This window comes from Anabas testudineus, chromosome 3 (genome assembly GCF_900324465.2).
Source record: "Anabas testudineus chromosome 3, fAnaTes1.2, whole genome shotgun sequence".
NCBI lineage: Eukaryota > Metazoa > Chordata > Actinopteri > Anabantiformes > Anabantidae > Anabas > Anabas testudineus.
In genome coordinates, this window is record NC_046612.1 from 21,642,710 (window position 1) to 21,668,483 (window position 25,774).

Consider the following 25,774-nt stretch of genomic DNA (forward strand, 5'->3'; position numbering starts at 1 on the left):
ACAAGGAGAAACACTGGAGAAATGGATTTTCACTGCCCGACTCTTGTGGGTTCCTGATCTGTCTTTACATGCTATGTGACAGATGGGGTCTTCTGATAAAGACAATTACTGCTCCCACTGAAAAAAAACTTGCTAAAAGCATTTGCTTAGTTTTATGTGATTTCTTTGGAATGAGTAAACTCAAACATGACATTTCTGGGATGCAGTATGGCTCCACAAAATGACCAGAGAAAGAAAGCAAATTCTTAATAAGGTCTGTTATGAAAGTGAAAGACCAAAACATTCATTTAGTATATTTATTTTATTTCTAGTGTTGCCCATGGAAGCAGACCTTTGGGAAAATAAGTCTGTGCCAAATTTACACGACGTTCATTATGACAAACACATAGTTTACATAAACCATCCAATAACTTCCTTTCAGATAGACACAAATCACTTCCACATGCTTGGACACCAACACCACATACAAAAACCTGTCCTGTTCTACGATTCTTCTTTCATTACCACTACAGAATATCAGTTCATCTTCTTCTTTATGTACTACACTTTTCCGGTACCAGTTTTATGTCTGTCATCATTGCTCCCTTTACTTCTCATGTAGCTGGACCTCTAAGACTGAGGTATTTAAATGTGAGAGTCTGCTTTGTTCATCGTCTCAATTAGAACTCCTCTTCAGCGTTTTGACAGCGGGACTGTTTGAGTAGGGTCAGGCGAGCCAGCACCTCGGCCACTGACAGTTCTCCATGGACCTTGTTGTCCCTCGTGCGCACATTGACACCGTTAGTCATCTTCTCCTTTTCTCCGACCACTGCCAAGACAAAACAGCTTGACATTGGCCAAGTCACACCAAACACACACACACACACAGCTACCCTAACACATTCCCCGCAACTGTGGGTGGTTAGCCAGCTTGGTCCATTTGTTTTACATTCAGCCGATTAAGAATGTTTATTTCGACTAATTTTTAGTCTTAAGCCAAGTCTACTCACAACCTTGAAGTTCAAATGATCAATCTGTAGCAGTTTCTCATTTATGAGCTCATTTATCATTTTAAATCATTGTGTCATATTTAAAAATTTTATGACTGTATAGTTGTAACTGAAGGTGGATTTTTCCCACAACCCCAAAAGGCATTCTTAAACTATTTGAGATCATTTTAAATATGCATGACTTTAGAGAATGGGTTGATACATTGGTAACAATTTAGATGGTCTTTTTTGCCTAATCCTTCAAGTGGCATTACTAGGGAAGTACACAGTTTTAACAATTTAAAATATATTATACAATAACAGTATATTGTGTGGGAGTAAATGCACTTTTGAAGTAATCGTAAGGAAATGTAAGTGCAGCAAAATGGGGCTAGACTGCTCGACAGTCTGTGGTCAGTAAGTTCTTATATTAGTGTATATATGGAAAGTAGATTTCCTTACCAAGAATAAAATTATATTGGGCCAGCTGAGCGTTTCGGATTTTCTTATTAAGAAGACAGCCAGAGTCCAGGTCGGAATCTGCCATGAAACCAGCTTCTGTGAACTGCTTACACACCTGACAGATAAAAATACAATGCATTAATATGAATTGTTCACAAGCATCCTGTAGCTCAAAATGACAAACAATTAGCGTCTGCATTTACATACCCTCTTGGCATAATCCTCACAGGATGGGTTGACAGGCACCACCATCACCTGACGTGGAGACAGCCACAGAGGCCTTGTAGAGGGAGAGACAAGCAAAAATCAAACCAACTTCACACATTGATTTACTTGTTTAACAAGAAAACCATTACAACAGAAAAGGAATTACTGAGTGAAATGTTTCTGGTATTGAAATGATGGCACTGGCATATCATTTAAAACGAAGACCATCTGATTTACATTTACATATCTAGATTTAGCAGACGCTCTTATTCAAAGCAACTTACAAGTGGGAATCAAGGCAAGCAAACAAAATCTAAGTCAAGGACAAAAAACATCAAAGCAAAGTGCTATCAAAAAAGTGTTTCTGTTTCAAGAGATGCGATTTATCTGTTAAAACATCAGTGTGGCTATGAGACAGTGCAAAGCAGTGGGGCACATTAGCATGAGGAAATATGGTTTTCATTGTTGTAATTTAATAAAAACATTTTAATTCAAGCCCTAAAATGAAGGCGTAGCCAGAAACCAATTCACCATTTCCCTGCGTAGTTCTCTGTTAGAATGGCGATCATCCTCTCTACTGAGCCCAAGATGGCACGATGGATGATGACTGGTCGGGCTTTGTCATCCCCGTCCTTCCTGTAAGACATTGCATCACAGACATTAAGCCCTTCTGTGAAATGTGTCACTATGCACGTTGTATATGAAACTGAATGTCAATCAGTACTTATCTTTATACCTCTATATTCTTCACTTTCCATAAATAATATTCAAATAGAATAGATGTACATTATTGTCTGCATGTCTTGTGAGGTGATAAATGAGCCTATCACCTGCTCAGTGAAGTCAATTGTACAAATCTTTACCTCTTAAAATGCACAATACCATGGAACACAGTGCGCAAGCTGAGACATCTTATTCAGGAGGGATTAGCAAAATCCTTGCTGCAGTAAAGCCACATGGACTCTGTGTTTTCATTAGGTGACTCACCCCACAAAGGTCAAGTTGAAGCGGATAGGTAGCTGGAAGTCCAGCTGAATGGTTGCACACTGGTGGTAACGTCCAATTGCATCTTTGATCTTGATGTCAATCTGCAACAGTGCAGAAATAATTACAGCCCTTTTTCAGACCTCACAGAGTGAATCCGATTTTGCATCTGGCAGGAGACACTAGAAAATATTCTGACCTTGGGTCCATAAAAAGCACCATCACCAGGGTTGAGTTTCCATGGCTCCCCAAACTCATTCAGGCTGTTCTCCAGTTGCTGTCAAACACCAGGCACAGATCAGATTAACATAATTTAAATGTGAACAATGAAAACTAATTACTGTGTGGCAGGCCAAGTCCTACTGACGTACACAATTTAATCAAAGGGCAGAGAGTTCAGTCTACGCTTCACACTGCCTAACTCATTTCTACTCTAGTCAAACTGACGAGCCATGTGTTTTCCTTACAACACATCACCTACAGAAATGCTTCACTGTGACTCAATAAGATGTATGGTCACTTGCCAAGAAACTCTCTCTTACATCCACAGAGCCAGCTGTGGCAAAGTCTCTGAATTTTATTTAGAGTTCCAGCCAAATAAGTCATTAATTCTTAATAAGTAAAGTCAGATCTTCAGCTTGGAATTCAGGAAGTAAGTGGAGCTAACTTTTCACCATAGATCAGAGCTACTTTCACAGTTTACCTTCTCGGCCTGGTTCCACACAGCAATGTCACCCAGATACTTTTCTGGACGAGTGGAAAGGTGAAGCTGGAAGGAGAAACCAAACACATCGTACACGCAGCGGAGGAAGTCCAGACAGCCCTTCATCTCTGACTCGATCTGTAGGCAAAAAAAGAAAAAAGATTTAGAACTTAGAGTATGACTCATAATAAGTAGGTACTTGTTTTTCAAAACTGTTTTTCACATATTCAAAAGAGCCAAACATAAAACTGATTTTTTTTTTTTTTTTTTATTGTCCAAGAAGCTCCTGATGTGGTTACCTGATCCATTGTGCAGAAAATGTGAGCGTCATCTTGCTGGAAGCGCCGTACTCTGGTCAACCCGGTTAGTGTTCCTGACAGCTCATTCCTGTGGAGGACCCCGAAATCTGCCAGCCTCAGAGGAAGCTCCCTCCATGATCGAGGCCTGTGGCTGAACATCAGACTAAAAAGAGAAAACAGAGAGAGAGTGGGGGAATCCAATACTGTAAAGAATGACTGCATATACTGCTTGATTTTACAGCATATGATGTTTCTGCTCCGAATGGTCTATATTTACCAGTGCCCAGGGCAGTTCATTGGCTTGAGAGCAAAGATGTCTTCTTCCACAGGGAAGGAGAACATGTTTTCACTGTAGTGTTGCCAGTGACCAGAGGTCTCCCACAGTTTGCTGTTATAGATGTTGGGGGAGGCCACTTCCTGAAAACCTCTTCTCCAGTACTCATCCTAGAAAAACAACAAAACCACACAAACAAGCTAAACACACAGGTACTTTGGACAAAGCTGAATCATGACTTTTGGCACAAATAAATAAGAGCTGTAGCAACAAACAAAGGAAGCTGCGGATTACATTTATTCACATGTTCGTCAAACAGAACATTTCAGATCCAGACAAGCTATGCCCAGATTTAGGACAGTAGAATACCACTGTAAATGGAAAGATTTCAATTGCTAATTTGTGGAACTATGACTGTGAAAAAGACAGGAAGGTGCTGTAAGTGGTTATCCATGCTCAGTTTTTCTTTCCTTTTCCTGAACCGCTCAAGTATGATTTAGCAGAGGAGCTCCAAAACCTGAATGAAGATGCCTGAGTGACAACTGTCAAGAAGCCATTATGCAAAGCTATAAATGTGAGCAGAGAACTGCAAGTTCTCTTAGTTAACTGTTTAATGATAAGTTATAGAAGGAACTGCATAACACCACTACTTTTTAAACACACAGTGATAATAGGCTGAAGTGACGCGATAATGATTTTGCACCATTTCTGTGTAATGTATGCGAGTCCTTCTTGGCTATGTCCGGTGTGTTGGTGTGGGCTGTGAAAGTCTTCAACATGTCAACACTTCTCTGCAAATACGTCACAGAGACAAGTTCCCGTGCAGACACTGAACTTGGCAAAGGAGTTTAAATGAATCTGAAGTTTGCTTAACCTTAGGCAAACCATGTTCTGCTCTTAACCGATTCATTGATTGAATTAATTTCCACATTTGGGAATTCTGTGGCCCAAACACTAGTTCATCTTTAAAGTGAAACATATTAGTACTACTACAAATCAGTTCAGGTAAAATATGTGTTAAGATCTCAATTACTGTTTAAAAAAATATATGATTTGCATCAGTTTGATAACAGCATAAACTGAATTCTCCATCCAACCAGCGATGAATGTAGAATAGGCACTGGCAGACATTTGGTCACAGCTCCTACCCTGATGAACTCAGTGAGTGTGTTGTAGATGTAGGCTCCACGTGGCATGAAGAAACAACTGCCAGGGCTAAGATCATGGAAGAAGAACAGCTCCTGATCCTGTGAAGCAGACAAAAAAAAAAAAAAAAACTTTTTAAATGACTTCACATAACCTACTCATCTACAGGTACATCCAGCAAGAAACTCTTACATGCACGGCAGGGTGTTATCCAGTCTTCACACAGCAGATTACCTATCAGTGACTCAATGGGTTGGTGTCAAGACAATTTGTTCCCTTGTATGCATGAAGAAGGACCTGACTAAAAAAAAAAAAAAAAACTAAAGTTCAATCCAAGTGTCAACAGGTCCAGTAGGTGACAACCTTGAATGTTGAACAGTATTAATACAAATTGTCACCTTGTGCATGGGTCTATAACGTGCCTCCCCATAACACCAGTTTGTCTAAAAGGCTTTTTCTAGTATTTTAATTTAAAGCTCCCATATAAAGCTTTCACTGCCAAAATAAGCCTGGTTTCACTAGTAATCCTGCTTTCTTCAGACCTCTTTATATGCACACACTTCCTTTAATAAAACCGAACTGAAACTGGTGAGGTATAATGTGTTTGATCTATTTTTTAAAAATCGACACAACTGCATCCCTGCTGGTGCACCTGCTGGGATACAAATGGACTGCATCTAGAGGTTTTCAAAATGTGCTTCCACGATGCGCAGTGCACACGGTCTTCCTGGGATCATGCCACAGAGCACCATCTTTAAAACGACATGCCGCCTTTGTCACCTCCCTCCAAATGGCTATGACAGCAATATCTTGACTCTCGGGTTTAATATGGAACCGTGTTGTAATCAGTGCTGATTGAGGTGCTGCCGTCTGTGTCTCTCATGCTGGGAGACCAGCTGGGGTGCTCAGATGAATCACAGATGTCTTCAGTGTGCAAAAGTGTGCAAAGAAACACAGTGCCCTCTGCTGGTGTAAAGTGGCAGCAGCAGACAGGATATGTTACCAGCAGGATAATGAACATGATCCAGTATAACTGACTGAAGGTTTGTCTGTTCAAACATAGCACGTTAATAAAGATGATTTAAGATAGATGTTTCTGCCTTTAATATTTGATAATTCCACTTAAAACAGAAAGATAACTGTACAATATCTCAATGCTCATTTTCCCTCCTTTTTTGGTGACTGCTCTTGGTTCCACTACATTTATACAATAACAAAGCTAAAGTCTGTAAAAGAAAAACTCACTCAGAAACCTCAAAAGAGTTGTATCAGTCATCCTGTTATATAATTACGAATCAAAATTAACTTTGAAATGGTTTCAGACTCCAGGTTGAAGTGTCAGCCAGCTGTGTGGGCTTGTGAACACGACGTGCCTACAGTGACTCACTTTGCCGATCTTGCGATGGTCTCTGTTCTTAGCCTCTTCCTGAAAACGTTCCCACTCTTTCAGCATCTTTGAGTCTGGGAAGGAAATCCCGTAGATCCTCTGTAGTGTTTCCATGTCGGAGCGGCCCTCCCAGTACGTGGAGGAGTTCTGATGACAGATTCAGAAACGTTAAAGTGGTTATATTACACTTAACTTAGGGTTTGTTTTTCATTCTAGGGCTCCACCAATACAAGATTAGGATTTTTGAGTTAATGTGTCTTTAAGGCCCTTTATAAACTGGTTAAAATGTTGGTCAGAATTTTTACTTTTGGTGTATTTTCCACCTACTTTGTAGATTTTCATGGTCTTGATCTTGCCTGTGTGTCTCACGTGAGGACCTCTGCACAAGTCAATCAAGGGCCCACATCTAAACAAAGGATTCACACAGTCAGAGAAAAGCACAAATATCACATAAGAAACAGTCATGAGGTAAAAAGATCCAGTTTATATTTCTTGTCATTAACGCAATCACATCAATATCACCAACTCACCTGTAGACTGTCGTAGTGGGGGTGGTGACTTTCTCATTCAGAATGCGGCACTTGAATTTGTTGTACTGGAAAGTACAAAAACTTTAGGTTATTTAAGAACCGTTTCTGTGGCTTTTTTGTGTAAACAGTGCTGATGTTAACATCATTTTTCTTTTCTTTTTTATCATTTTAAGCCCTTTTTTCCAGTTAACATGAGAGAGCCAGAGAGAGACAGAGTGTGACATACAACAAAAGTCCCCAGACTTGTTCTCTGTGTATGTTTTTCTCTCCTGAATACAGAATCCCAAACTGTGAGTGGATATAAGTGCTCTCTTCCTTACCTTAAACATCTTCAGCAGTGTTTCCTTGCTGATCTCAAGCCTCTCAAAGGGCTGTTTTTCCTTTATCACAGCCTTGCACAAAGTCTCCAGGTCCCCAAACTCAGTGCTGGATACTGTCCTGGAAACAGGTTCCGTTTATTAAGTGCTCATGGTTTAGCGTCACGATGTTCCTAATTAATTATTCCTAATTATTATCACTCTCAACACGATTACTGTCTGTAAGTAAGTAAGTTTAAAGAAAACAATTTTAGTCCAACAACGTAGAGTCATCAGCAGTTACTTAACAAGCAGTGAAAGACACAGACATAGAATGTAACATTATCAAAATCCTGTAATATCCAGAAGACTTCAAACTCTCTAAGAAAAATAAAATCACATACTCTACATGAGCAAATCTGTGCAAGAACACTGATAGGGAAAATACTTGCTCACTTCTGACCATCCAGGTACATGTCATAGTAGAAGCCATTCTCTATGGGGGGCCCATAGCATAGGCAACCCCCATAAAAGTGCTCCATTGCCTCCCCTAAGATATGCGCACTGGAATGCCAATAAACCTAGGACAAGAGACAAGACCAATATATTACATTTTCAAATGAAAGGTTTTGTCAAATTGTATTAGCAAAACATTAGAAATATGCCATTTGATTTTTACTGTTCTGTGTACTCACCGCTTGAGCATCTTCATTGTCAAATCTCAAGATCTCAAGAGAGCAGTCTTTCTCAAGAGGTCTGTCCAGGTCCCAAAGCTCCCCATTCACCCGAGAAATCACAGCATTGTCAGCCAAACCCTGGCTGAGAGACCGAGTGCAAAATAGGGGCCTCATCCACATTTAACAGCTTGATTTCTTCCATTATGATGAAATTAAAGTTACATCTGAGAGTAAAGTGACTGCTTGAATACTACATTTATACGTTGTATACTGTATTTTATCATTCGAAATAGGAAACAGATGTACTGGCAGTTGTAGAGTGAACACTACAGGATCACGGCCAGCTGTATAAACACTAACCTGATGTCGCAAGCCAACTGGTACGGTGTGGTGATCCACGCCTTGCCTGCCACCTTTCGCCCATCTGGCAGCTCCACAGTGATGGGCTTGCTGTCTGCAGCCTTCTTTGCCAGCAGGGCATCATTCTCCTTCTTCAGCACGTCGTAGAGAGTGAGGCGCTCTGCTATGTACGCAGGACTGGGCTTCAGCTACAGCAGAAAACAAATGGCAAAGTGAAGAAAAAGTGACAGTGAAAAGCAGGGGCTGTAAGCATGTATGTAATAGTGTGTCGCTTCTGAAAAACGAAATGTGGCACATTTTTGGTACAACAAATGAGTATGGGAGCGGGATAGCTGGTCCTGTAATAATCACCTCTTTCAAACTTCCATTTTCTGGCCCTCTATCCTGCTTCTTCTTGCTGCTGTCACCTCGTTTGGTTTCCTGGGTGGCCACCTGTTAGCAAACAGAGGTGTGTGTGTGTGTTACAATAAGCTCTTATCACCGTGCCTTTGTGTGCCTTGTATTAATGCCAGTGCACATGTTTTTCAAAGGGTGCACACTGAATGGCACTGAGCTGAGGATCTATTTCTGGATAAGACGTGGGCCAGTCTGTCATGTGGCTTCAGTGGACACAGGGCCGCACTGGCACTACTCCCTCCCTCCTCACATTACATATGAAGACATTTCAACTAACGCAGTAGCCTTTACTGTCCCCTGTGTCTATTACTACCTTATTGCCAGCTCGGTTATTTGTCTGCTGCTCGTTGCTGGTGTTTTTCCCCGGGGCTTTGCTGCATTTAGCTCCTTGTTGCCTCTTGTCCTGCGCCTCCTCCATCTCCAGCTCCGCCTGCAGACCCCGGCGGAGGTGCAGCAGCCGGTACCTGAGCTTCTCATTCTCGGTCCGCAGGCTCTCCAACTCTGGAGAGACGACCGCGGCATCAGCGGCGTCTATACCCCGGGTTAAACCGTCCCGAAGAGCGAAGATTTCCCTGGACAGGAGCTGAATTTGCTCCTCCTGGGCGGCTAAACGTGCAGCCAAGCACTCCGCCATCTTTAAATGACCACGGTGCAACGACAGCTAACTTCCGGTGAGAGTTCTTACACAATAAAAGCCTCGTTAATTGGTTACTCAAGCTTAATAATAAAATAATAATTTTATTTTGTTAGTTTTGCGTTATCCTTTGGTCCATATCGACTTTACTCTGATAGTATAGCTACAGTTAACAAAAGATATACAGTCTGGACGCATCACTGCTTATCTCAGATCTAGTCTGTTATATAGATCCCTAATTAGACTGGACTTTAACTATGTCTGCTGCTTATTCTTATTATTCTGCTGAATCTGAGTCCTTATGATCCAAACAGTAAGTCCAGTCAGGTTATGTATAAGTTAATACACTTCTACTGCCGTGTGTCATCTACAGTCCCAATCTTCTCCTCTAATATTTGCAGTAACGGAGGACCGAGGCTAGGAGGCAGTAACATATTTCCTAATGCATTTTCATGTCAGCTGATAACTGCAGTGCAGCTTGTGACCAAACCTGTGTCTTCAATGTAAACATTCATCTGTCATACATGTGTGGAGCCCGTGTTCGCCTGCAGGTAAGTGTCACCTTTGCACATCTATTAAAAACTTCTGAACGGACGCGGAAAGACGTAATCTGTTCAGTTTTGTTCCTGGCTAAGGGTAGCTAACATCACAGTAGTTATACACACAAGTTAGCTAACGTGAAATGTACATTCACCCGAATAGCAGGTGCTACATTAGCAAGCTAACAGAACTTCATACCGAGAGACCAGCACACCAAATCCAGTTAGTTAAACCTGCTGTTTACGACTTCTTTGCTTTTCATGGCTGAAAATGTTCAAGAGAAAAGAGTTAAAGAGCTTTCACGAGCTAGTCTAAAGTTTCGGCATATATTCACAGTACAAAGCTCTAGTAAACATTGATGTTTGCGAAAGTTTTTTTATTTCCCAGAATCGTAGTTATACGACACGAAGCAGCGTGAACCGCTGCATTGTGGGTAATCCACATACATATTTAACTGGTGATGTTAACGGGGTTTCGCTCATGAAGAAGCTTTTATAAATGAACCCCGTCCTGTTACCAACAGGTGCAAGGTCCTGCAGCTGATCCTGACCTCAACGCAGAAAGCTGTAGATCGGAGTATTTATCTAGAATAGAGAAAAGTTATAATTATCTGAGAGTGAAACAAAAGCAGAATAGAAAAGTAAAGTAAAAGGTCAATATTTCTTTTTATTTGGTCTATAAGTTCAGTGATGCACAGTTGTATGAAAACTGAAGCTAAATTGAAACTGACAGACCACTTTGAAACAACTGGTATAGAAATAAAACAATCTGTCTGGTATCAATACCGTATTGATCCTTCGTTCCAGCCCAGGTGTCCTTGGGAAATTTGATGTTGCTGATGCAGCATGGCCTCAACATCCAGCTTTGCTCCCCCAAAACTGGCCGAGTTCATCCTCACTGAGCGGCTGGGCAGTGGGACCTATGCTACAGTGTATAAGGCCTACAGAAAGGTGAGTTTGTGGAAACATCACATAAGGATTAAACTCTATTACAACTTACATCTAAATTTTGTATTAAAGGTTTGACTCAGTAGTTCAGCACTGAAGGCCTCTGTACTTTACTTGATTTCACTCCCCCTATTAAAAAAATGATGATATCCAAATCAGTGGGACAATTACTAACCGTTCCTAAGTGTACTATCACTACTCCCTTTTACTTACCACTATTTCTAAGCACACTCTAGTTATGTGGTTAAAAGTGAAAATTGAGAAAATCTATTTGCTGACTGTGATGATGTAGGGAGACAGTCGAGAGGTGGTGGCAGTGAAGGTGGTTGGTAAGAAGACTCTAAACAAGGCATCTACGGAAAACCTGCTCACTGAGATTGAAATCCTCAAAACTGTACGTCACCCTCATATAGTTCAGCTCAAAGACTTTCAGGTAAGCTTGTGTGTTTTAGATTTGTTCTAGCTTACGCATGGGATGTATTAAAAATACAAATCTCCTAGCAATAGTGATAATCTGTACCAAAGACTAAACAAAAACAACCCAAAAGAGTGGAAAAGTTTATGTCTGAATGTTTTTTTTCTTCCTTTAGTGGGATGCTGATAATATTTATTTAATCCTGGAATGGTGTTCCGGTGGAGATCTCTCTCGCTTCATCCGCAGTCGCAGGATTTTGCCCGAGAGGGTTGCTCGACGCTTCCTGCAGCAGATTGGTGAGTCACGATTAAAATATTTTTGCAGATATATTTTCTCTTTTATTCTGACTTTGACTTGGTAGAGACAAAAAAAAATTCAGGAATTCTCAGCATATCTGCATAGCATTTTTTTTTTTAATTGAATGAGATAAATCACTTTTGTGGGACAAATATCATAACATGACATATTAATGCATATTATAGACTGGATCCTCAGTGTGGGCTTACTGTGTTTTTCCTCATTGTGTTATCTGTGTGTGTGTGTGTGTTTTGTGTGTGTCAGCCTGCGCCCTCCAGTTTCTTAATGAGCGAAACATCTCACATCTCGACTTGAAACCTCAAAATATTCTGCTCAGTGGCTCTGTCCTCAAACTAGCAGGTGACGTCATGCCTGTTCACACTTTCACACCAGTACATAACATCACTGTGTGTCATACTATCACTATTATTCACTTTTGTATATTGTTATATTTACACAGCAAGCTTATTCAGGTTATATTACCATCTAATCAAGATTTCTTAAATTGTATTGAGTGTTGTGGCATTAAACAACTTTTTACACACTTTTGCATTATAAACATTTAAGTTTGTAAAGATAGCGTTTAAGGCAGTTTTAGGGTGGTTGTATCCACTGGAATATCTCACGTTGAACATGCTTTTACATTGTAATTGCTCGCAGACTTTGGATTTGCCCAGTACATGTCACCATGGGATGAGCAGAGTGTCCTGAGAGGATCTCCTCTTTACATGGCTCCTGAAATGGTGTGCCGACGCCAGTATGACTCCAGGGTGGATCTTTGGTCAGTGGGAGTAATTCTCTATGGTGAGTATCTGGCTGAATAAAAGTAAGTTGTTAAGATTACACTTATTTTTTCTGAAGATGCAGTGCAAGTAGCATTACAATTTAAAAAAATTCCCAGGGATGGAGTCTGCTGTTTGAAATAACATGACTATCCATTAATAATTTCCAGCGTGCCCCTTTTTTTTCCAGCAGTAAAAGGCTAATCAGTTCACTGGCCCTGCAGGCTGGAAAGAGCATGCTCAGTAGGTCACAAAAACAATTGCACCATTAATCATAAAATGGCAGCCTCGTTTGTCGCCCTTTTCAGTGGTACAGTAATTGTGCAGTAATAGTATACTGAAGGGGGGGCCAATCCTGGGCCTTGAGGGCCACTACTCGTGTTGTTTTCCAAATGTCTCTGCACTTACAGCTTCTGATTGGCTGAATACACCTGATCCAGGTCATCAGCAGTGGGTAGGGCAGGAAAACACGCAGGGCAGTGGCCCCTTAAGGTCCAGGACTGGCCACTCCTGGTGTACTGTATGGAGTTCATAAGCCAAATAGAATAGGTTGTAATTTGCTAAGAGAGTGCCCAACTAAAGTCCAGCATTGTTCGGGTTCAGTTGAAAGATTCTCGGTGGAGTTTTCGACCTTTAGCTGTGGAACTGTGTTTTGTTTATCTCATGCACACACACAGGTGATGCTCACACTCAATGTGTTCCAGTTTGCCGATCTTCAAGGTGCAGTAACATGCCAAGATGTTTAGCAGGTCAGGCAGGAAAGATGAAGGGTAGCAATGGCACAAAGATGTACAGTGAATGATGTTTTAAAAAAAGATGGGTTTTTTTCTTTAAACAAGAAAACTCCACAGAAGAATCTTTTACCTGAAACAAACTTAATCTGGGACATGTGTGTAATGACTAGTGATTATTTTTATACAATATTCTACTCAACGTTGTCTGTGTGCATATAGAGGCGCTGTTTGGGCGAGCACCATTTGCATCAAGGTCTTACTCTGAATTAGAGGAGAAGATCCGAAGTAACCAACCCATTGAGGTAAGTGAACATAAAATGTGTTAATGAATGTGCACACTGGACAAAGACAGTTAGTTATCCTCCTGAGAAAAGGAGTCACTGCTTCTGCTGCTCTGTTACATATTTTGGTGAATGCACACACAAATGACAAATATGGGATATAACCAGTGAATGACCATAATAAGATATGATTTGTGAAAATGGCCAGATTTCACTTTGCTCCTGTAACCAAAGCCAAAGTATGACCTCAAGTAAATATTTCATTTAGTTAAAATAACACTGCACTCCTCCAGCACGCTGGCGTCAACATTGACTCAGCTTTTCTAAATACACACATATAATCAGAATGGGAATTGGGTCATGAATAACAGGCAAAATGTTAGAATGCTGTTGTCCCACTTGGAAAGCTGTATGAACCATAATGAGATCAGGTTACAACCTTGCCTCTGTAGCAGTATAATCAAAACAAATCCCATGAAACTATTGGGTTTTTTTTTTCAGATGTTATTTGTGAACATTGGCTATAAAACCACCAGATGGCAAACTTCAACACTGTATCCTTGTCTTGCATAGGGAGTAGTCATCTAGCTTAAATGAGATCTTACTTGATGCTCCTCTCCAGTAACCTCCAGCATTTAAAGGAACAATCTGTATTAGAAATGAATGGAAACGCCTTTACTTGTTTGCAAATACGGCCATAAAACAAGCGGGTATAATGTATTCAAGTATGACTGCTTGAGAAACATACTGGTTGTACTGTATATCCACTAGTTTCTACCGGTAAATCATATCTTTACTGTTTTTTTGGATGTTTAAATTCATCAAACAAGAGTTTCTAATGTCATCGGTTCTCATGAAACAAAGTTGTAGTTGTGTCTCCTTCCTGATTTGCTCGCTGCAGTTTCATTACCATTGCATCAATGAAAGAGAACTGTACATTTTTAAATGATGGAGGGGTTTTCAAAACACTTGAATTCCTGTGTTAAACACTAGGCTCGGAAAAACATTAGAGTATGGTCTATTACCCGGGGATTCACATGGAGAGCTTTAAGGTCATCTTTTGACAGAAAGTAGCAACGTGAGACAAGAAGGTGTTTGGCAACAATTTGCTGTCCTTTTCCTGTGGACGGTCCTGTGGACTAAGTGCAACATAATAAGGTCACGTTTTGTGTTTCAGCTCCCTCCTGGGGCCAGGGTATCCAAGGACTGCAGGGACCTTCTTTTGCGGCTGCTGGAGAGAAATCCAGATGCCCGGATCACCTTTGCAGAGTTCTTCACCCACCCCTTTGTGGATTTGGAGCACATGCCAAGTGCAAAGAGCCTAGTGAAAGCGGTAAGAGAATAAGAAAAAAGGGAAGTATGTCCTGCTATGTGTGTGTCTACTCTAGGTGACCATAAATAAGTGTATAGTAGGGTTGTATTCATGCCTATCCCACATGCTTTCACGCATGAATCTGTATACATAAGCTATGAATATGTATTCAGGCCAGTTCCTATTTCCTCTTTTCAGAAAGAGCTGGTCCTGCAGGCTGTTCAGAAAGACCAGGAGGGGGAAAGGTCTGCTGCTCTGTCTCTGTACTGCAGTGCCCTTGAGCACTTTGTCCCTGCTATTCACTGTAAGAACAACATTCACTCTCATATCCTGTGTGTGGCTTAAACAATGCACTGCCTTTGTCCCACCACAACAAACATGGCAATGTAAAGTTACTAAATGTGAAAGCAAAATGTTTGTTCTGTCCACCCTCTCCAGTCGAGACGGACAGGCAACGTAAAGATGCCCTCAGGCAGAAGGTAAGCCTGAAAACAGCCCATTCCCATTCGGAATACTTTCTATTTTCTGTTAGTCTTTTTTTTTTTACGCTCCAGTGGCTGTCAGTGGGAATTAGTTCTTCCCTATGAATACCATATGGTGTGAATGGAGAGCATATGGCGTGGTTGACATTATTAAGTTTAGTGAATTCAAGAGGACTTCCCGCAGGTCAGCCAGTATGTGTCCAGAGCCGAGGAGCTGAAAGCCCTGGTGGACTCTGACAACAGACTGAGCTTTGAAGAGGCCCAGACCTCCAGGGATATACTCCGAGGTAAGAAACACAGCTCAGTGCAGAGGCAGCGCCGCTACATGTGGGCTTTAGTCCCGTCAGGCCAGGTGCTGTCTGTAAGTTCTGGTAAACAATGTGGGTAATAGAGTATTGTTACATGAACCTGCTGTATGCAAGAAATGTTTGTCAGCTGCATAATAGAGGTGCTGTCTTTTAGTTAGAGTATGCAGTTCAGTGATACATATTGTTAATACTGGTACATTTAGTCTGACACACAGCACTGTTTAACGTAGTGTTTTCTGTTTCAGAAATGTCTCGAAATCAACCTCGACTGTTGGCTGCTTTGGACATGGCCTCTACTGCCATTGCTAAGGTGATAATGGGAAATAGTTTGATGATGTCACTGCTATAACTGAAAAAATGAATCACCACAGTACAAATCAACCAACCTTGTCAGGTGTTTTGTTACAAGTGTTAAGATTTTAAATTTGTACAACTCTGCTGTTAACAGACTAAAACAATTAAGAGTGAACTTTAATAAATAAATAATGAAATGTTGTAACACTAACAGTCTGGCAGTGTCAGTAATGAGTTGGTTGAATTCTACAAGCATCATGTGCCTCTGTAGTGTGTTTAAAAGCATTGTGTTTTTTATCTTCTTATAGGAAGAGAGTGGATTGGATGATCATGAGGCCCTGGACGTGTACCAGCAGTGCTTAGGAGAGCTACTGTTGGCATTAGCAGGTAGATAAACTCTTTTCATTTCAACGTTTCTCTTTGGCTCTGCTCCTGACCGTTCCTGCCATTTACTACTGAGCCACTCTACACGAGCACAACATGTAAATGATACCTTGGCATTAGTTGGTGACTGACTAAGACATTTCCACACTAATAGTCCAGCAAACTACATACAATACTTTCCCCATCACCTCATATAGGAGTGTCTGTGTGTTGGTGTGTGCCCACATTTAATTCTAAAAAAAAATAAAGCTCCGGAAATAGCTGCACAAAAAGATACTTTTAACTGGATACGAATTTGTAACAGAAGGAGAAGACTTTAGAGAGTTGAATATAAAAACATCTTGGAGAGAGAAAAATAACTGGGAGAAAATTATTTAGAGTTAAAGACAAACTATCAAGAGAGAGATGGAGTAAAGCAATAGATTTGGAGAAAGATAGAGACATGTAACAAGCGACAGACAGACAGACAGACAGAGCATCTACAGAAGAGGCTCCAGTGTTTTCTATGTGGCCTGGCGTCCATTAGGCTGGTCTCATGAGCTCAACTGGAAGATTGGCCTAATGGAAGAGGTGGAATAGAGTGATCCAGATGTGGCTTTGAGCCGGGATGAGTACCAGTGCCAGCACCCTGTGTGTGGTATGAGAGCCCTGCCATCTGCTTTCCATTTAGATAGCCCACTTCATTTCTTTGTGTTATTACACACTGGAAACAAACAAAAAATCGAACCCTAACCATGTAGCTAGTCTCATCTTAATTTCATCCAGTAGGTCCTCATAATAAAAAATAATTATTCATAACAAGTTTCATACATATATAAACATTTAGATCTTTATTCTTTGTTGAATATTTATTCATAAAATCGTAATCCTATTGGCAGCTTATTTTGATCAGTGGTCAACCACACATTCAACGAGTCCGGATTACACATGTACGGGGACTTTGCAAGTTTAAGACCTCAAATTGCAGGGACTCTTTGGACTGGATTATCCAGTGATGGCGGTGGATTGTGTTAATTAATAGGAACATGTCTGCATTCCCGATTGTTAGAGGCCTAGTGTTAGGCTGATAGATGGTGTCACTTTTATGCACACATGCTGAGTAGTTTATAGCTGAATGAGCTGTTTACAAAAAACAATTACATTTATATGTGAGAAGTTTTTATTAGCTGTGTCTGTGAGAACACGAATCTTGTCAGTGGATCAAACCAGTCCAGATAAACCCCATGCCATCCTAACCAGCTTCCCTCTCCAGTGTGACGAAGCTTTGCTGTGTGGCACAGCCGACACCACCAGGGGGAATGTGGAGAGAAAACATTGGTTCTTTGTTTAGCTAGGAGTTCTTTGTTGCACTGCTTCCCAACATGCCTCACCACCAGACTGCCCTCCTCCTCCTTTTCCCCTCTCCCTTCTCCCTCTCTGTCACTCCCCTCCACTGGTTTCCATTAGGATCATTTCCTCCCTGGAGCCCCCAGTCTACAGACTAACGAAATAGAAAGAGTTGACCCGTTCCTGAACAAACAAGGTGATTAGGTAGTGGACTCTCTGGCCATCCTCCCATTTTCTCATTATTCTCCTTTTCTTTTTCTTACTTTGTGTGCCAGCTGAGCCCCAGGGCCGCAAGAGAGAGCTGCTCCACAGTGAGGTGAGTGGGTGAAGAAGAGCTCCTGGTTCAGTGCTGAGGGTATGGACAATCATGTGTCACATCACGACGAGCCCTCAGCTGATCACGAAGCTCTGAGAGCATCACATGACCCATGACCCTCTTTTCTATAGTTACATACTGTGTTAGTTTTCTGTTACAGAGGCTAAACAACATAATCTATCATCTATAGTACTGTTCCATAGTTATAGTTCTTAGCCTTATGGTCTCTTTCACAACTGGATACATAGCTGTACATGACCTCTTGTATTTAAAAAGAGTCACCTATTGTGGCAAACAGAGGTTGTTCCCTTCAGCTCTACCAAGCGACATAATGTCATTTAGATAAATTGTGGTTTGCCTTCAACTTTACTGTTTTTTACTGCAACAAACAGAGGTCAAGGTTTGCTAACTGGTGAACATAATGGAGGGTTTAGCATCTGAAGATCCCGTTATTTCCCTGTGAAGCTTGTGAAAAATAAACAAAGAGCTAAAAAGAGAGTGAATGTAGGAAAGTGACTGCTAATGTGTGTCTCTGTGAATAAGAATCTTATTTCAAATCAATTATTGCACGTTTAAATTCAAGACTAAATGCTGATCCCCACTGCGAACACTTCTCTTACTTGAATTAAAGTGGACTCAAATTAGTTACTCGTTACTGTAACTTAACCAAATGCAATAAGTGTTGCTGAAGCACAAACATGTCTTTGTTTCATTAATAGGAGCTTTCACACAGACTAAATGGCATAATTTTTAGTACCAACATGAACATATAAAGGCCAAATGTTGATGGTCCATTGAAGCTGTTGTCTGTGACTTTCAGGAACCCCAAATACTAGTATTAATGTCCCTCTTTCACAAATACTTGTGCATGTCTGCCATTAGTGCTATAAGCTCTTTTGTTTTTGTACATTGTTTAGTCAGTAACTAAACCTACAACAGACAACTGTATTTTGCCAACAAGCCCCGAAAGGGGAATGGGGGTTTGAGTGGGCCTCATAGACCTCCCTATTTGAAGTTTTATGGGTGCTCGTCTTAAGTAAATTCAGATGCGGCTGTAATAATCTAACGCAGCATTAAGGAGGCGGTGTGGGGGGATTAGATGGAAAGCATGTGTGTATGTGAGAACCAGAAAAAGTCAACATGTGCTGCAAAGACTGGTGTCCATGTGTGTTCATATCTACTGAAGAGCACACTTTAGCCTTCCAAAGCCACAATTCAATATCCTGACATCTCGCATGTGAGCCACAGCTTTAATCTTGCTAGCGCATGTTGATACAGTGTCATTATGCGTGAACATACATGAGGTCCTCTCATGCAGCCTGTGTTTTAGTGTAAGTACCACGGTACTCTGCAAGTTATTGATATGTCCCATATACCTTGCCTTTCACATTTGTTGTGCTTGGTGATTAAAGGAACAGTGATTAAAGCACTGTGGCTACATAAGGCTGGGGTCAGGGCTAGATACTAAAAACCTGTGGTCAGAATCACAACATATTAGTGTTTCAACGAGACATTATTCAAGCCGTCAAATCAAGTCTCCCGTCATTACAACCTTCTGATGTTACTGCAGAAATACTCAAGCGGGATTGCTGTATACTATGACATAATGGTGATACAACTAGGTATGAGATGCAGCCAGGAAACTTCATCATTACCAGAAGACTGATTACCACACTAAAGAACACCCTCGAGGATACGATGGCAGCGGTTACTACTTGCACATGTGTACCATATGAAATGTTTTCAATAAAATAACAGAAGGAGCGTGAAGCAGATCGGCAGAGCTGATCAGTTTAACCTGATTTGAACATGGGGTTTTTGTCTGCATGCATCTTAAAGTGTGTTCATGGTAACACAAAGATGCATCAGTCCACAGTAAATGAGCAAATCTGGAAAGTAAAAGTAATTTTGGAGAGAATCATCAAATAGAATAAAAATTAAATAGATAAAATAAAATAAAATGAGTATGATGATGGCACTAGATGGAAATGCACGTTTTAATGTTGTTTTGTTTCCAGTCCAGAATCGTCAGTATTATACAAAACACTGGTGTTAGGGTTAGGGTTGAAAACTCTAATTGACATGAGCTGTTTTTTTATATCTCATCAGATTAAAAGCTTGATGACGAGAGCTGAATATCTGAAAAAGCATATCAGGGTAAGCAGATATACCTTGTTTTCATCTCACACTACTAAATGCATTGATTATTATTTCAAATAATGGTGATAGTGATGTTCATTAATGGATATTAATAGATGGTCATAAACCATTTAATTGTCATGTCTGTATTTATTTGTGCATGTTTTGCTATTTGTCTGTTTTGAGTAATTACTTGTGTATATACGTATATTACAGATGCAGGAGACTCAGAGAGACGTGTCTCTGGATCGGGAATCTCTTGTAGACTCTGTCAGGAGCTGTAAGTTCCTGCTCCTGTTGTGTTCCTCTGGTTTTCTGTGTGGGCAGTCCTGCTGATTGGTGACTATAGGGAGGTTTGGTATTTTAAGCTGGGGGTGTTAAGTGAAGAATAACCGCCTCAAGTTCTAATGAAATGTCCTTTCAGTGAAGGGCGCTCCACTTGTAAAATATGAGCCATTCTCTTGCTGTGCCGGCCACCCTGCAGGACTGTCTGGTTCTTTGATTTCATTTCAGCGCAGCCCTGGGCCACTCTGTCCTCTGCCCTCTTGTAAAGTCCACCTTGTGAAAGTGAAACACGCAAACACCAGAGGCAGCATCGGCACACACGTGTACACACGTTCCTTTCACGTACTCGCATTCAAAGCTTTGTTACATTTTTAGAGTACATGTACAGTGTCTTCAGTTCTTAACCTCATTCAGTGTACTTCATCTCTGCCCAGCCGTTGCAGTAGTAGTAGAAGTTGAGGTTACATTTCTGGATGCAGTGGTGGACTGTTAAGTGACACCAGTTTTCTAAAATACTTGTGATCCCGTGTGGAAACTTTCACCACGGTACTACGACTGTTTCCTATGCAGCGCCGCCTGAGGGGTCATAGGTCTGGCACATTCAACAGTAGTTTCTGCCCTTGGCCTTTACATATTTCCCTGGAGTCTCTGAATGTTCACAGTATTATGTACTGCAGGCTGTGAGACACGACCTTTGATACATGATACCAAATCATGACACCGTCATCTGTTACCAATTGAACTACTAATTTTGGAATCATCCAGAACAACTTGAATTTTTTATCTTGCATCCTAACTTCAAACTGTAAATGAGCTTATATTTACATCACTGGAGCCTATACAGTTTCTACCTACCTGGTATTTGGTAGGTCTTGACAATATCCTCTTCTCTGTAACAAATTCCTGGAGAATTATGGAAAAAATAATGGGGGAAGGGCACCAATGACTCTAAGGGCTGCTCAAGTTTCATGAAGAACGTGGCTTCTTATTCTGCTGCTGTTATTTTAATAAACCACGTGAGTCAGCCATACTAGCTGGCAATGAACCAACAGCAGCTGTAGTAGAGAGGGTTGCAGCAACGCCCAAGTCTATCTGGTGACCTGACGCTACACCAAAACAAGCAGCAAAGCTTTGCTGAGCACCATCACATTAAAACCCTCAGAAGATGCACATATCCAGCATTAAGCTGCAGGCAGTGTGTCAGTGATCCTGTGACAATGAGCCCCACTAAAAGCACAGGACACTAAACATTCACAGACTTAAAATTGACATCACCTGGATGATCAGTGGCTAAGGAATCCAAATTCAGAGCAGATGTATTTCCATGGCTCTATACTGTATGTTTTGTCCAAAATAATCTGAACATATTTAGCTGCTGCCATCATATTTATTTATTGTAAACATTATGTTAATGCGTCTCAGGCAGCAGCTGAGCAGCTTGAGAGAAAGTAGAATACCAGAAATAATAGAAGAATACTTCTTTCATCGTGTAATGTACACAGTAACACTAGAAATGAACATAAATAGTTGGTATTTAACTTTTAAAAACTAAGGAACAACAGGTTTTTTTATAAACATGACGGAAACTGACTCTTTGTGAATAACTGTTGTGGTTACAGGTGCCATTGAGTCAATGTTTCCTTATTTCAAATGTAGGAAATTTAAAATTGTAAATGTGTTATAATGTTGAAAATGTTGAACCTAATATCAATCCTGTCTTGTCCTCCCAGCCTGCTGTTTGCAGTAAGCGTGACAACCACCACAGGAACCAGCTGGGACACCCCACGGAGCGGCCTGTCACTGTTCAGGTTGGACACGGAGCTTTCGCCTTAGCAGGTTTCTGCTCGGACCAAATCAAACCTGCGTCACACCTCATAATAAACAAAGTGTCTGGTTGGGATTTTTCAGTCAAGCGGGGTCAATATTTTGAGTGTTGCTGGAAAGCTGTTCTACATGAAGATTTATTACAAAGGGAATGTTTGTTTATTCTTTAAGAGGAAAGAATAAATCCTTAACTGGTAAAATACTGTAAAAATATTAAAGTAAAATGAAGCAGCTTTTGAATTTTGGCTTTACACACTGGTGAATATGAAATATCGTTCCCTTCTCTCTACACTGTGTCGTTGCACTGTTTAGCCTCAAATCGCCTCCTCCTGACACGCTGTTGACATGTAAATGCTGGACAGCTAGTTTGACGGTACCTTAGTGTCATAACGAACGAGTGAATCTGATAGTGAAGCATTTATTTTAGCGCACGCCTATAAACTGTGAAAAGCTGAACGTACAAGCAACACAGCAACTGTGGCATTAAGAAGTATCTGAACTGTTTTGAATTGTATTTATATTGAGACCTCTGCAAACATGCACATACTCCCTCGCTCCCCCTCCTTTTCCCACTGCCTTTACTGTGGGTCAACCACAAGCTCACCATGCTCTCTCCACTGATGGAGCCTTCTCCACCACTATGAGGGAAAACTGGAGAGGTGCAGCCTCTGCTGTATTTACACTAGACTTGCTTTTCCCTAGGTTTGGCACTGGCCAGGTATTTGAGGGATACGGTGATTTGTGACACTCATGCACAGAACTTTGCCTGTGTAAAACTGTAAAACATCAGTGGCAGACTGCTAATCCTCGCCGTTGTAGGTCGTCATGGACCATTTTCATTTCAGACCGGGTAAAGTGCTTGAATGCTCCAAAAGGGAGCTTTAGTTTGTTAACACAAGTTTTAAGGCGACTGTAGAAAACACCTGAATCAGGAGTCAAATAAGAAAAGTAGAAATATGTGTGCTGGAAAGATTTTCACACCGCTGTGTCGTTTTACCTTTTCGTTTGAATGTTTATACAGCTGTGGTTTTATAATGTATTTATTGAATGGAAAATAAAATGACAATCTCTGAAGTCTCTGTTGTCGGTAACTTCTTTAGATGTTTTGTCAACAGCACAAGGGAAAACGCTCGTCCGTAAAGATTTATGTGCCATCGTGGGAGAAATGCTGCTGGTCCCTCGCCATCATCAGCATCTGTAAGGCCGCTTTACAGAAACAGCTGGCTCGTGTCCACCGGAGGAGGAGAGGGAAAGCGAGGACATTTGAGTATTCTATGTTTAAAGTATGAAACATAGGCTAAAATTAATGATTCAAAAAGATTATTTAATAGGAAACTCCAGGGTTATCTCAGTACATTTATAACAGGAAAGCTGTGTTGCAAAGTTATGGAGCTTTAAAAATAAGGGTGTTTGCAGGGACCACATCTGATGAACAACACTGTCCAGCTGTCTGGAGATTTCGGCCTCTGTGGTTTCCATTCAAACCACAAAGGTCCCTCAGACTTACGGAAGTGCAATACTAATTCTAGCTGGAGATCTCCTTTAAAATACTGACTGAAAACACTCTTTGGAAAAACCATCACGTCCTCCTTAAAAGCAGTGAAATACTGAGTGTGGTTTTCAAATCTGACTGTGACTCAGAGTAGTGTTTGTTTTCTGCTCCACCATCTGGTTAATCCTCTTCACCTGGCATACCAGGTGTAAATCACTCCCCGACTGCATAGCTTGAACAGAGAGCAACATGGTCCTCTGAGTCCTGGAGCAACAGCTTGGAGAACCACCGGGTGCTTCATTTGTGGCTGTGCTGTGGAGGGGGCTCCAATTGGCTAACGATGCCCGTGGTGTTGGCTCGGCTTCCCTGCTTTAATCGTGACATGAGCATGTTGCTGCCAGGAAAACTTTGGATGCAATTTTGACCCTTGCGCTTGCTTTGTTGTTTGTTTCTGGGAGTACTGCCAATTAAATATTGCCCCAAACATTTGTAGAATAGCCTCACAGTAATGCAACCCAGAAAGAAGACTCTGAGATGGAAAACTTAACCCGCCACCTCATCCTCCAAGACCCTCCCTTATGTCCTCTCCCTAACCACGACATGTGGAATTGTGGCTTTTAATTGGCCTCCATTTCACTGAAGCTCCAACAGCACTAATTACTGTCCATTCCCTCACCAGGCTCTGCTTCTTTTTATTGTCTTTTGATAACAGAGAATGTGATCGGGTCGAATTGGCATCAGCCTCACCTGTAAAGAGGGGTCTCTGTGTTCTAGGCCTGAACAAACTGCGTGTCCTTGACTGCAGCACCCTCTGCACTGGAACCAGAAAGCAGGTCAGCTATTCACTGTGGCTCGAGGGCTATCATGAATGGAACATTGTACCTATGAGAGACAAGAGCCTCCTAAATCCCCGGGTCACTCCCTCTTTGGAGCACTGAGGAAAGAGTTGGGGTCAGGAGAGTTGAATAAAGATAATTTAGAAAATGGGCTCCAGCACAGTGCTGCCTCTGTAGCCCCCTGTTCCCTCCACACATTCAACTCCCCAAGGCTGCTCTGCTCATGTTTGTTTTGATTTGGCTCCCAGAATTTGGGTCGGGAGGTGGTGGGATGGGTGTGGGGGGTTTGCAGGGGGGCAGGGTGGTTATGTTATGTTATGTTAAGTTATGTTGGAGGACTAAGATGCATGGCAGTGATTAGACAATCTAACTAAACTAGACGGAGTCATGTTATACTGTAGATGTGCTTCTCCAGCTCCTTGTTTTTATGACATGATAGAGAGTTGGAAATGTCTGGCTGCCTGTGGTTAATAAAAAATTAAATAAATAAAATAGGTGGAAGCTGTGCAGAATTTCTGCAGGCTTGGCATTGAAATGTGCCACATGTTAGGCAACAAACTTATGACTACTCAACACACAGAGGCTGTTTTATCACACAAAGCTGTGAAACATCCATCCAGACCAAAGATTTAACAAAGGAGAGCAGCACCAGTTCACGTTATTTCTAACATAACGTCTTAACGTGTACTTGTGTTAATTTATGAACAATGTGGCTACAGGACCACAAAGCTCGATTTAAACCTTGTAGTTTGAACTAAATCTGTTTCTTCTGTCTTGTAAAAGAAATTAATTTTGTGCCCCTTTCACTGTTCCACTCCTCATTTGGACGTCACCATAGTAATATTTTTTCAAAACAGGTATCCACCTCACACCTGGCTGCAGTGCTAAATGACTCTTTTACAATTTGTTAATGACTTGTAAATAGCAAAGCAAGTGTGAAACAAGCCCTGAATGGTTGCTTGGTCTGAAACTGTTGGTTCGTCAGAGTTTATTGGTGAAGTCAGTGAATACACGACTCCTTCTGATACCGGTCCTCCTGAAATGTGTTTCAACTTGATTCTAAACTGTAACTAGAAAACTTTTGTGCCAATACATGGTTATTGTGCAGCAAGCACAGACATAAATATGTCAATAAGTATGTAATCCTGGACATTTACTACTTTGCTACATGACCTGAACCTGGTGAATCCTACATGTTCATGATCGTCAGTACTCGAACATTCTTCAACTGTGTGCACAGTAAATTAGTGAGCTACTCCAAAATACTGACCTACAGCTTAAGCTGATTGACTTGATGGCTGGAGAATATCTATACCATAAAGGCTGCAACACACTGCTGCTACACACACACATCCAAATAGGGACATAGAAAGTTTAATTAGACATTCTCATATTCGCGGTCACACTTTCTCATTACTTTGTGGACAAATCACATCATTACACAACATCAGCTCATA

General features: G+C 41.1%; 2 protein-coding genes across 3 annotated transcripts; one reads left to right on the forward strand and one right to left on the reverse strand.

Annotated features, from left to right (window-relative positions):
• Positions 1-295: 295 nt before the first annotated feature.
• On the reverse strand, positions 296-9,346 carry tars3 (threonyl-tRNA synthetase 3). The gene is made up of 19 exons (XM_026377960.1): positions 9,003-9,346; positions 8,645-8,725; positions 8,294-8,481; positions 7,952-8,075; positions 7,713-7,837; positions 7,281-7,398; positions 6,961-7,025; positions 6,758-6,836; positions 6,431-6,577; positions 5,046-5,144; positions 3,901-4,067; positions 3,624-3,786; positions 3,325-3,462; positions 2,821-2,898; positions 2,625-2,725; positions 2,169-2,273; positions 1,638-1,710; positions 1,431-1,545; positions 296-808 (listed from the first exon to the last, which is right to left on the reverse strand). Exons 1-19 carry the CDS (start codon positions 9,321-9,323, stop codon positions 660-662), a joined length of 2,436 nt encoding a protein of 811 aa, XP_026233745.1. The 5' UTR covers positions 9,324-9,346; the 3' UTR covers positions 296-659.
• A 419-nt stretch (positions 9,347-9,765) lies between these two features.
• ulk3 (unc-51 like kinase 3) lies at positions 9,766-23,063 on the forward strand. Of its 2 annotated transcripts, none has more exons than XM_026377961.2 (17): positions 9,766-9,874; positions 10,670-10,813; positions 11,103-11,243; positions 11,401-11,521; positions 11,787-11,882; positions 12,183-12,326; positions 13,258-13,340; positions 14,497-14,652; positions 14,830-14,935; positions 15,070-15,110; positions 15,298-15,400; positions 15,667-15,731; positions 16,024-16,102; positions 17,701-17,741; positions 19,851-19,898; positions 20,097-20,160; positions 21,896-23,063. In XM_026377961.2, exons 2-17 carry the CDS (start codon positions 10,709-10,711, stop codon positions 21,910-21,912), a joined length of 1,410 nt encoding a protein of 469 aa, XP_026233746.1. In that variant the 5' UTR covers positions 9,766-9,874; positions 10,670-10,708; the 3' UTR covers positions 21,913-23,063. The 2 variants fall into 2 exon arrangements, with proteins under 2 accessions (XP_026233746.1, XP_026233747.1); XM_026377962.2 differs by having other exon boundaries at positions 9,770-9,874; positions 10,675-10,813.
• Positions 23,064-25,774: the final 2,711 nt, after the last annotated feature.

Coding starts and splice junctions, on each gene's coding strand:
- tars3 (XM_026377960.1), bottom strand. CDS start 9,323: ATGGCGGAGTGCTTGGCTGCACGTTTAGCCGCCCAGGAGGAGCAAATT. Junction 3,463..3,623: donor TTTTCTGCACAATGGATCAG/GTAACCACATCA, acceptor TTTTGCCTACAG/ATCGAGTCAGAGATGAAGGG. Junction 809..1,430: donor CCAATATAATTTTATTCTTG/GTAAGGAAATCT, acceptor TTGTCTTGGCAG/TGGTCGGAGAAAAGGAGAAG.
- ulk3 (XM_026377961.2), top strand. CDS start 10,709: ATGGCCTCAACATCCAGCTTTGCTCCCCCAAAACTGGCCGAGTTCATC. Junction 12,327..13,257: donor AGTGGGAGTAATTCTCTATG/GTGAGTATCTGG, acceptor GTGTGCATATAG/AGGCGCTGTTTGGGCGAGCA. Junction 19,899..20,096: donor ATCTGAAAAAGCATATCAGG/GTAAGCAGATAT, acceptor CGTATATTACAG/ATGCAGGAGACTCAGAGAGA.